We start from the raw sequence: 12,222 nt of genomic DNA, 5'->3' as shown, positions 1-12,222 counted from the left end.
TCCAAATTCCGTTTTTTTTTTTTTTTTAATCCAGTAGTCTCTACACAGCTTTGAAGTATGCTTGGGGTCATTGTCTTCTTGGTATATGAACCCACAATCAATCAAGTTCAATCCAGGAGGGATTCCATGATGAACCAAGATGTTGTGGTAGACCTTCTTGTTCATGATAACATCAATTTTAACTAATTTGTCCATGCTGTTTCCCCAAATGGAACCCCGTATCAGAATGGAATCTCCACCGTGTTTCACTGTGTGTGCAATGCATCTAGTATCTAGTGTCTTGGAATTATCCATCCAGAGTGCCTTTTTTCCAGTCATCTACAATCCAGTTGTTTGTGCTCCCGGGCAAATTTTAAACTGTGTTTTGGTGTTTGCAAGTCTCAATAATCTTCTTAGCAGCTGTTCTTCCCTGTTAGCCTTGTTCCTTCAGTCGTCTGCTTATGGTCATTCTAGAGACAATTTCAGATTCTGATCTAGAAGCATTAATCTCTGTCTGAAGACCAGCAGTGTTCTTTCTTCTGTCTGTAGTACTTTAAACCTTGAGGTGTCTGACATCTGCTTCAGTTAGCTTTCACTTTCGACCTCTTCCTTGGAAGGTTTTGTAAGTACCATTCTCTGCCATTGAGTCCAAGGCATACTTGCCCAGACTGTGAGAACGCTTTATATCTTACCATATTTGTCTGAAAGACCCTCCAGCATAATGAAGTGCTTAAATTTTGACTCTGTCTTTCTCAGTCTTTCTCATTAAATCTGTTTGTTTCTGTTCAGGAATGCAAGCAAATAACTGTAATTTGGCATCACAATCAAAAAATAATGATGTGCTTTACTAATTTTTTCTGCTTGTTTGTAAAAGAGTAAATTAAGAAGTCATGGAAAACAACAATAATTATATTTTTGCATTAAAGATATAATTAAAGAGCTTCCACATACTGGTGGATTAACCATAACAAAAACATAAAAAAATATTTTGGTAATCAGCGATACTGTTAATTTAGGGCAGCGGTGGCAAACACCTTACATTGGGTGGTGGTCTAATGAATTTAAGCACTGTACATTCCCATCTTGTGTTTCCACACCTGCACGTTGACCAGGTCGCTGCTGCGGCAGTCCTCAATGTCATTCAGCTACCTCTCCAGTGAGTCTCTTGTCCTGCGGATGGACTTTAACTCCATTGTCTTGGACTGCAGCTGGTGACTGTTGTCCTTGGTCTGCTCCCTAGAAGATCCACTGCAAGCTGGAAGGGCCACTCCTAGTAGAAACTGCTGCAGGTGGAGGACTGGTTCATGCGCCAATATGCCAGCTACTGCTGCCAACTGCAGTCCAAGGTGCAGCTGGTTGCAACTGAGTGAGATCAAGGACAGCCACATCACCAACCTGGCAGTTGTTTTTTTTTTTTTTTTTTTGCAAACGGAAGACAGCATGGTGAATGTGACCTTTAAAGTGGCCTTCAAATGTTCCTCCTAGTCATGAAAAGATCCCAGACTGTCAGAATTCCAGTATAAGTAATGGAATATTAATTCATAGTCTTCACTGTGTGCAACAATGCCAAGTTGAGCCTGAGTTAGTCAGATCAGTGAGGATGTTCCAAAGTTGTAATATTTTTAGCATTAAATTTCCTCACTATGTGTTGCTGACCCTCCGCTGCAGCTCAGGGAGGAAAACCCCTGGGGAAACAAGAGATTTTTTTTTTTTTTTTGAAAGACAGAAACTTAGGAAGATCCCCATTTGGTTTGATTAAATCTGACTGCAGAGGCCTCACATTAGCTTCAGGTGAATTTTTATGTGCATTTTTACACAGAATGAGGGCCTCATTGCTTCCACTGGATCTGTGTTGGGAGAGAAGGTTCCTTTTTTAACACAACATGGCCAGGAAGGATGGAAAAAATTATTACACTGAAAAATATTTACGACGTTCCACATATGACCTTGTGAGACAAATATTAGGAAAGACAAAATAAAAATGGGCTGCCTACACATTAATGCACCTAAAATAATCCCGTCAGTACTGAACCATTTATCTAGAAGGAGGACTGAAGCTGGCTTTTTACTCAGATTTGGACTTGTTATACCAAATTTAAGTTTACTTGTTTTTAATAGCATTTAACATTCAAGAAGTTTGAGAGTTTTTGTTGTATGAGAACAAAATATATTAAAGGTGCAGTCAATTCCAGCCATTTTCAGTACAAAAAAATCGCTAATATTTTATTTGTAAATAAAAATATGACGAGAAATACAGGGAATATTGGACGCGCATCGCGAGGTGCATTTCCTCGAAAACGACCTATTCGTGGATTATATACCGACTTCAAGACATGTTTTGGACAAAATATTTTACTGGCTTGTTTTGTGTGGATGTCCAAGGTTGGATTATGGCTGTTTTTTGTGGAATATTTTCATTTGTGTGTAATAATGAACCCGCAAATGTGAGTCGCGCTGTGTACGTTAAAGCCGTGTACAGAGACCGGATGGATGGATATTCGTTGTTTGTCGGACAAATGTGTTTATATTACCCGCTGTGGTAATCACATCTGAAAGTGGCTTATACCGGCGGATTCATGAGAATCTAAGCTTTCCATCGGTGTATAGTGTTTGTATAATCGCGTTTGCAGCTTCAGACATTTAAGGAAATGCTTATGCAGATCTCAAAGTGTTCCGCGGGCGGAACACTGAAGCTTAACGGGTTAATAACTGTACAAGTACAATATCAAGGTGCTTCATCAAAGCCTAGACTAAAACCAATACTGACACTGATACTGGGACAAAAACAAATAATACCTTGCCCTGCTCATAGCAGTTAAATCATATAAAATGTCAACTCAACCTTGCTCAGTTCTGTTCGTAGGCAGTGAAACATTTGGCAAAACTGTCAGCATAGAGTGGTTGTCTCCTGCTTACAACATCAGCAGTAAGAACAGACAGAAATTGTAATGTTGCTGTTTAGTTATGATAATAGACTGTTGACTACAAATGCACACATATTATTCCTTTGAGACCTTTGTACATTCACATGAGGACAGAAAGTCTGTGTGTATTTCTGCAGTGTTTGGTTTGTTATTATATTGTTCATTATGTTTTCTTATCTGTTCGGAGATAGTATGAGACAGTAGTTGTCAAGATGATTAATAATTAAAGTGTCCTTTTTTTCCACCAGTTGTGCTGTTTCTGATATTTAAAAAAGTACTTCCTACCAGAACTGTAATTGAGCTCAAACCAATTCATTGGTAGATGTTGTCACACAAGCAAAGTGGACCTAAATAGACGACCAATATACAAAGGGTTCCCTTGAATTAGGGAATGTGGCCATGTTTAATTACTGAATTTATGACAGTGGGCCTGGCTGCCCAGCTTAAGTGTTTCCAGTTGGAATTCATTGATTTGGTCCTGATTGCTGAAAGAAGTCACCAATTTTAAGAGAAATGAATGGCACATTTCAGCTTGTATATACGAATTTTAGCTGTTTTTTCAGCTTGACATTTAGAAATACTGCAGCGTGATCACATGTACACACAGTTCATTTTGGCAACTTCTTTTGATTTGGAAAACTGTTTATTACTACATACCAATGACCTGGTATTAATATACCAGGTCATTGGTTTAGTTAGCAAGTATTTTGGACTTACAAGCATTTTTATACTGCAGCTGTCACCACCTTTCATCTGTGGTTACACTTGTTCTCGTTTATTATGAATTTGGGGAAACAAGCACTGTTTACCTGTTTAAAGTGGAGTGACCATGTCAGTGTATTCTGCAGTAACAACAGGTGGACATAGTCCAAATCACTCTCCTTTGTGAACCCATTTGTCATGCCTAAACTCCAGTGGTTTTGGTAAAACTGCACATTATTACTGAGCAAGTCAGGTTTGTTTTTTTTTTATCATAAGGAAAAACTGTCAAAGTAGCTTAGAGCAAGAATACAGACCTAGCATGTTCACTAAATTACTGATCACTGTCTGGATTTCACTGGAGAAAAACAGCTAAAATATTAGACTCATTGAGGCAAAACAGCCTCTTCAGCAATCTGTGAAAATTTAGATTATCTGAGAGTTGGCATTAAAGCTGAAATAGGTAGTATTTTATTGGCATCATTGGGCAAAAATGCCATACTAATCTTTAGCATGTTATAATTCAAGTGGTCTGAAAGGAAGCTAGACTTGGACACCTCCTGTTGGATCTGTTGTCAGTCTTTAGAGAATGTAGCCTGTGACAGAAGATTTTACTAATCAGTGATCTTTTCACCCAGAGCAGATGAGATTATTAATTTAGCAGCGAAGTCCATAGTGAGAGTATGACATTTTAGGAGGTTGTAGGCTGGATGGAGGACTTTCATGTGAGAGTGACTTGTGACTTCCATACCGGATCGGTCAAGGCCCGGGTTAACAACGACCGCCATCGGTGCTGTCGACCTACAGGGTGCCGGTAGAAAATGGACGACTGTTGGTTGAAGAAGGAGGGGAGGAAGGTGTGTTCGTAGGAAGAGACAGAAGAGGAACACCAAGAGTCTCGGACTGAGAGTAGGGACTTTGAATGTTGGAACTATGACAGGAAAAGGTAGAGAGCTAGTTGACATGATGCAGAGGAGGAAGGTGGACATACTGTGTGTCCAGGAGGACACCAGATGGAAAGGTAGTAAAGCTAGAAGTTTAGGAGCAGGGTTCAAGTTGTTCTATCATGGTGTAGATAGGAAGAGAAATGGAGTAGGAGTTATCTTGAAGGAGGAGTTTGTTAGGAATGTCCTGGAGGTAAAAAGAGTGTCAGATCGAGTGATTAGCCTGAAGCTAGAAATCGAAGGTGTGATGTTCAATGTTGTTAGTGGGTATGCTCCACAGGTAGGATGTGAGCTGGAGGAGAAGGAGAAATTCTGGTTGGACCTTGATGAAGTGATGCAGAGCATCCCTAGACAACCCGGTCTCACGGGGATTCGTGAAACTGTCACGTAAGTTTTAGTTTCGGTTTCGTGCGCACCAACACGATTTCGTCATGTTTTTCGTGCCACTCACCACGAAATGTTTTTCGCTGTGGTAATCACATCTGAAAGTGGTTTATACCGGCGGATTCATGATGATCTAAGCTGTCCATCGGCGTATACTGCTTGTGTGATCGCGTTTGCGGCTGCCGGCCGCCGGACATTCTTGAAATTCCTATGCAAATTGGTAAGTGTACCACCGGCTTATGGTTAGGTTATGGTTATGGTTATGGTTAGGGTTATGTTTAGGAACGATGTCATGCAAAATATAGCGTTGGATTCGCCACGGTTTTACATTAAAAATATAATATACACATTCTTTTGAAATACGTTCTGAGTGGCACGAAAAGTCCGCCGTTTAAAATACATTGGTGCGCATTTCGTGGTGAGCGGCACGAAAAACATGACGAAATCGTGTTGGTGCGCACGAAACCGAAACTAAAACTTACGTGACAGTTTCACGAATCCTCGTGAGATCGGGCTGCCCTAGAAGTGAGAGAGTTGTCACTGGTGCAGACTTCAATGGACATGTTGGTGCAGGAAACAGAGATGATGAGGAGGTCATGGGCAGGTTTGGTATCCAGGAGAGGAATGCAAAAAGACAGATGGTGGTTGACTTTGCAAAAAGGATGGAAATGGCTGTAGTGAATACTTTCTTCCAGAAGAGGCAGGAACATAGGGTGACCTATAAGAGTGGAGGTAGGAGCACACAGGTAGATTATATCTTGTGTAGACGGTGTAATCTGAAGGAGATCAGTAAAGTAGCAAAGTAGTGGTAGGTGAGAGTGTAGCCAGACAGCATAGGATGGTGGTGTGTAGGATGACCTTGGTGGTGAAGAAGATGAAGAGGGCAAAGGCAGAGCAGAGGACCAAATGGTGGAAGCTGAAAAAGGAAGAGTGTTGTATGACTTTCAGGAAAGAGTTGAGACAGGCTTTGGATGGTCAGGAGGTGCTTCCAGATGACTGGATAACTACAGCAAATGTGATCAGGGAGACAGGTCGGAAAGTACTTGGTGTGTCATCTGGAAGGAAAGGAGATAAGGAGACTTGGTGGTGGAATGAGGAGGTGCAGGAGTGGATCCAGAGAAAGAGCTGAGCTAAGAAGAAGTGGGACACTGAGAGGACTGAAGAGAGTAGACAGGAGTAACAGGGAGATGCAGCGTAAGGTGAAAGTAGAGGTGGCAAAGGCCAAACAAGAGGCTTACGATGACTTGTATGCCAGGTTGGACAGTAAGGAGGGAGAGACTGATCTGTACAGGTTGGCAAGGCAGAGAGACAGAGATGGGAAGGATGTGCAGCAGGTTAGGGTGATAAAGGAAGTGTGTTGACAGGTGCCAATAGTGTGATGGGAAGATGGAAAGAGTACTTTGAAGAGTTGATGAATGAGGAAAATGAGAGAGAACGAAGAGTAGGAGAGGTGACTGTTGTGGACCAGGAAGTAGCAAAGATTAGTAAGGATGAAGTGAGGAGGGCATTGAAGAGGATGAAGAGTGGAAAGGCACTTGGTCCTGATGATATACCTGTGGAGGTATGGAAGTGTCTCGGAGAGGTAGCAGTAGAGTTTCTGACTGGGTTGTTCAACAGGATCTTAGATAGTGAGAAGATGCCCGAGGAATGGAGGAGACGTGTGCTGGTGCCCATCTTTAAGAACAAGGGAGATGTGCAGAGTTATGGCAACTACAGAGGAATAAAGCTGATGAGCCACACGATGAAGCTATGGGAAAGAGTAGTTGAAGCTAGGCTAAGGGCAGAGGTGAACATCTGTGAGCAGCAGTATGGTTTCATGCCAAGAAAGAGTACAATAGATGCAATATTTGCTCTGAGGATGTTGATAGAGAAGTACAGAGAAGGTCAGAAGGAGCTGCATTGTGTCTTTGTAGATCTGGAGAAAGCTTATGACAGGGTGCCCAGAGAGGAACTGTGGGTTTGTATGAGGAAGTCTGGAGTGGCAGAGAAGTATGTTAGAGGAGCCCGGTCTCACGGGGATTCGTGAAACTGTCACGTAAGTTTTAGTTTCGGTTTCGTGCACACCAACATGATTTCGTCATGTTTTTCGTGCCGCTCACCACGAAATGCGCACCAATGTATTTTAAACGGCGGACTTTTCGTGCCACTCAGAACGTATTTCAAAAGAATGTGTATATTATATTTTTAATGTAAAACCGTGGCGAATCCAACGCTATATTTTGCATGACATCGTCCCTAAACATAACCCTAACCATAACCCGGTGGTACACTTACCAATTTGCATAGGAATTTCAAGAATGTCCGGCGGCCGGCGGCCGCAAACACAATCACACAAGCAGTATACGCCGATGGACAGCTTCGATCGTCATGAATCCGCCGGTATAAACCACTTTCAGATGTGATTACCACAGCGAAAAACATTTCGTGGTGAGCGGCACGAAAAACATGACGAAATCGTGTTGGTGCGCACGAAACCGAAACTAAAACTTACGTGACAGTTTCACGAATCCCCGTGAGACCGGGTTGGTTAGAGTGATGCAGGACATGTATGAGGACTGTAAGACAGTGGTGAGGTGTGCTGTAGGTGTGACAGAGGAGTTCAAGGTGGAGGTGGGACTACATCAGGGATCAGCTCTGAGCCCCTTCTTGTTTGCTATGGTGATGGACAGGATGACAGACGAGGTCAGACAGGAGTCTCCATGGACTGTGATGTTTGCAGATGACATTGTGATCTGTAGTGAGAGCAAGGAACAGGTGGAGGAGAAGCTAGAGGCGTGGAGGTTTGCCCCGGAAAGGAGAGGAATGAAGGTTAGCCACAGCAAGACGGAGTATCTGTGTGTGAATGAGAGGGAACCAAGTGGAAGAGTGAGGTTACAGGGAGAAGAGATCAAGAAGGTGGAGGATTTTAAGTACTTAGGGTCACCAGTCCAGCAAGTGTCAGGTGTGATGTATGATAGAAGAGTTTCAGCTAAAATGAAAGGAAAGGTTTACAAAACTGTGGTGAGACCAGCCATGTTGTTTGGTCTGGAGACAGTGTCCCTGAGGAAAAGACAAGAGGCAGAGCTGGAGGTAGCAGAACTGAAGATGCTGAGGTTCTCTTTGTGAGTGACCAGGATGGATAGGATCAGGAATGAGTACATCAGAGGGACAGCACATGTTAGAGGCTTTGGAGATAAAGTCAGAGAGGCCAGACTGAGATGGTTTGGCCATGTCCTGAGGAGAGAGAGTGAATATATTGGTAGAAGGATGCTGAGTTTCCCACTGCCAGGCAGGAGGTCCTTCGGAAAACCAAAGAGGAGGTTTATGGATGTGGTTAAAGAGGACATGAAGGGAGCTGGTGTGAGAGAAGAGGATGCAGAAGACAGGGTTAGATGGAGGCAATTGATTCGGTGTGGCGACCCCTGAAGGGAAAAGCCGAAAGGAAAAGAAGAAGCTTGTCTGGTGGTAGGGGCAATACTTGATCATTAGCTTGCATTGTAATTTTAATGCATGATTTTGCTGGTCTTTTGCCTCTTCCTGTTGACTTGTCAGTGGGATTGTGGATGATCTTCGTCCGTTTATTACTTTTTCACTTCAGTAACTAGTAACCTTGATATTGGTTAAATTTGCTGCAAGTTAATACACTCTGGATACTTTCCTGTTTCACCATAGTTACAGATACTGTTCTGAAGTGTGAGGTTTTAGGTTCTGTTCAGACACACACACACACACACACACACACACACACACACACACACACACACACACACACACAGTGGTAGTCCCACATCCACCCCTTTAATGACATATCCAGTGCATTCATTACTCCAGTGCACATTAAATGACTATGTTACTGATCCATGAAGCAAGAAAATCTGACTCTGTATGTTTCACTATGTGTTCTTCAGAAAGCTGATGACCGAGAGAAGAGGCAAGAAGCCCACCGTTTCCATTTTGATGCCATGTGAAGGAAGAGAAGTGCATCAGAGGAGAACATCCTTTCCCGTCCTCCTCCACCTGCCCCTCAGCCAACCACCCTTTACCCTTCACACATTTTCTGTCAGCGTCATTTCAGGGGCCAATATGTGGATCCTTGCTTGCCCCAAAACACTTCTTTTTGATATTTGCTAGTCCTCAAGGCAGATGTGAAATATTTATGTTCCATTTCATTTATTCATTCCAGTGTAAAAAGTACAGATTTTTTTTTTTTTTTTTTTGACAAAGTGACACAGATTCCTGTTGAAATGTCCTACAAGTTACTCCTATATTTTAAGCAGTTTAGAGTTATTCTCTGGAAGGTACCTTTGTATGTACCTTTGACATCAAATGTTGATATGTGTAAAGTTACTTGAAATCCATGTGTGTGTCACTGTCCATTGTCATTGTACAATTTATCCACCCCTTGCTTTTTCAGTGAGATGAAACAGAATCTCATTGTTTGAAATTGATCTCACCCTTGAAGCTGCAGCAGCAACTGGTAGGAAGTGAACAATAACAGTCACATGCAATGTAACAATGCTGTGGAACATTTTTCTTCTTCAAGTATCACCAAGAAATGATGAATGGCCTTCAGGTCTGCTGATAGCAAATTCATCATTTTCTGAGCTGATTGTAAAAATATGTTGCATCCAGTAAATGTCTAATGCTACTGTATCAAGTCCTGGCAAATAGTCTAAAACCTGCTGAATAAAGCACAATTTGCTCCAACTTGTTTTAGTTGTCAGGCGCTTTGGTGCATCCAGATATTTATTTTGAAGAATGAGGTAATGCCTTACCATGCACTGTTTAAACTAATGATTAGACTAACTGCGAGTGTGTGTGATTTATTTTATTTTGTTGATTTGGCTTTCAAATGAATGTTCAAGCTGTAAATGTGTTTATTTACTGAAGTTGAAAATAAAGGTTTCCTTTGCTTAAGTCAACTCTAAGTTGATTTACGCCATGTCTTTGTCTTATTGTGCTCTCCTTAACCCTTAAATGTGCAGCGTGGGTCAAGAGATACCCATTTTCCATTGGATTTAGGTCACTTTTGACCTTTGATCATCGCTAAGGGTGTACCTCAAGGCTCTATCTTGGCCCTAACTTTGTTTTCTTCACGGATACACTTGTACACTGATGACACCATTATTTAATCCACTGGCCCATCACTACACTCTGCTGCATCTACCATTCAATTCAGCCTTACTTTAATCGAGGAGTCTTTTCAGGACCTTCACTTGTCCCTCAATTCTAAGAAAACAAAATGTATGCTATTCAACTGGACAAAGTGTCTCCAGCCCCCCAAAGATCACCTGTGCAGATGGCTCAGATCTGGAGTTCGTCAATTCCTACAAGTACCTTGGTCTCTGGCTAGACCAGGGGTCAGCAACCCGTGGCTTCAGAGCCGCATGCAGCTCTTTCATCCCTCTGTTGCGGCTCCCTGTAACTTTGGAAAATAAATAATCAGCAGACCATTTAATTAAAATTTATTTTATTTTAGATTGTTAATTTTTAAAAATTTAATTCTATATTTGAAGATTGTGGTGATCTTGTAACATCAAAATATAACGTCTTAAAGTTTTTCTGTCAAAATATACGTTCCAGCCGTCAATCTCCAATACTCGCCGGCCTGCAGGTATTCATTTGGAGTCCTGTTGATCTTCAGATCCCAGTGTTTGCTCTACATTCATTAACCAGCGGCGGGCCACCATTCCTAAATCCTAGCCGTCGCTCCTTCAAATTTCTTTCTTTTTTTATTGTCGCAAATACACCACTGCCGCACGTCTCCGCCTTCACAGCAGAGTCCTGCATTGTGTCAGGTACTCGTGAGTACTAAGGTAAACTACGGATAATTATCTTGCTCAGTATCTACTCTTTGATATGTCAGGTTAATACGACGTTACTCGCGAGAGCACGGCTCGATGTCACGTCTAGCATCCAGGCAGCAGGTCAGAGAGTCAGAGGAGTGTCGTCTTAGAAAATAGGGCAGCGACTTCCCTGCTGAAAAAACCAGCATGGACCAGCATGCTGGTCACCAGCATGAAGACCAACATTTGTTGTGTTTTGAAGCTGGTCACCAGCATGGTATGCTGGTATGCTGGTCACCAGCATGGCATGCTGGTATGCTGGTCACCAGCATGGCATGCTGGTATGCTGGTCACCAGCATGGCATGCTGGTATGCTGGTGACCAACATGGCATGCTGGCAAGCTGGTGACCAGCATACCAGCATGCCATGCTGGTGACCAGCATGGCATGCTGATCACCAGCTTCAAAACACAACAAATGTTGGTCTTCATGCTGGTGACCAGCTTCAAAACACAACAAATGTTGGTCTTCATGCTGGTCACCAGCATGGCATGCTGGTCACCAGCTTCAAAACACAACAAATGTTGGTCTTCATGCTGGTGACCACCGTGGCATGCTGGTATATACCAGCATATCAGCATACAATGCTGGTCTGTAGTGCTGTGTCACCTGTATGAGATGCTGTTGGCTTATTGCCCACACAGAATAATGGCAAGCTGGTAATGTGGTCCTATCATGGAATACTGATGTCAAGCATTCTATTCTATGGTCACCAATCTTTTATGCCGATTAGCAGAACCATACCTGTTGATATTAGTCTCTGTTGGGATGCTGGAATGTTGATTGCGACCAGAAGTTGTAAAAATATCACGTGCTTAATGTTTCTTAATGTCAAGTTGCTGTTCAATGAAGACAATTTGAGGTTTCATGACAAAGTAGTTTAATAACAATAAGGTAACAAACATTAGGAAATATATTACATAATATTATTTAATAAGATGAATGACTAAGATTACAAATAAACACAGAATACATCTATGGGCCTAAACAAGGAAAATCCAAAACATGAAAATGCAATATACTGTACAACTGGAAATGTTTTGGACTTAGACACTCACCACTTAAGTGGCCTTTTTGTTTTGTCTATTAATGTCCATGATTTTTTTGGAGATGCAACATCCAGCCTTTCCCACTCTGGCTTCCAATTCTGCTTGTTTCACATTCTGTTTTTTCAGCCACTCCCTGAAACACACTGAAAAGACATGCACAGATTTGTAAGTATCACAGTGTATTAGAAAAATACAATCAAGCATCATAACGCCAAAATGTTAGTAATCTAAGTCTCATGCAATTTGTACACAATTGACTGAAACATGCAAACCCCCCTAATATTGATCTTTATACATGAGTACTTTATCACACTTCCATTCACTGCAAGGGACAAAAATTTCTTTCTAGTTTGATGTTTCTGTAACACCAGGCCAAAGAAACTGTTGGCAGTGCATACTAAATAACCCTGTTACAATG

General features: G+C 42.0%; 1 protein-coding gene across 1 annotated transcript in view; it reads left to right on the top strand.

Moving 5' to 3' along the window:
• Positions 1-9,851, top strand: part of itfg1 (integrin alpha FG-GAP repeat containing 1) — a 352,137-nt gene extending 342,286 nt beyond the window's left edge. The window contains exon 18 of the mRNA XM_051955816.1: positions 8,818-9,851. Coding sequence (XP_051811776.1) covers positions 8,818-8,877 — 60 coding nt within the window. The 3' untranslated portion in view covers positions 8,878-9,851. The remainder of the gene's footprint in view (positions 1-8,817) is intronic.
• The last annotated feature ends 2,371 nt before the right edge of the window (positions 9,852-12,222 follow it).

The sequence above is a fragment of the Acanthochromis polyacanthus genome, chromosome 11 (assembly GCF_021347895.1).
Source record: "Acanthochromis polyacanthus isolate Apoly-LR-REF ecotype Palm Island chromosome 11, KAUST_Apoly_ChrSc, whole genome shotgun sequence".
NCBI lineage: Eukaryota > Metazoa > Chordata > Actinopteri > Pomacentridae > Acanthochromis > Acanthochromis polyacanthus.
Note: the sequence above shows the minus strand (reverse complement) of the source record. Positions and strands in the feature narration are given on the sequence as shown.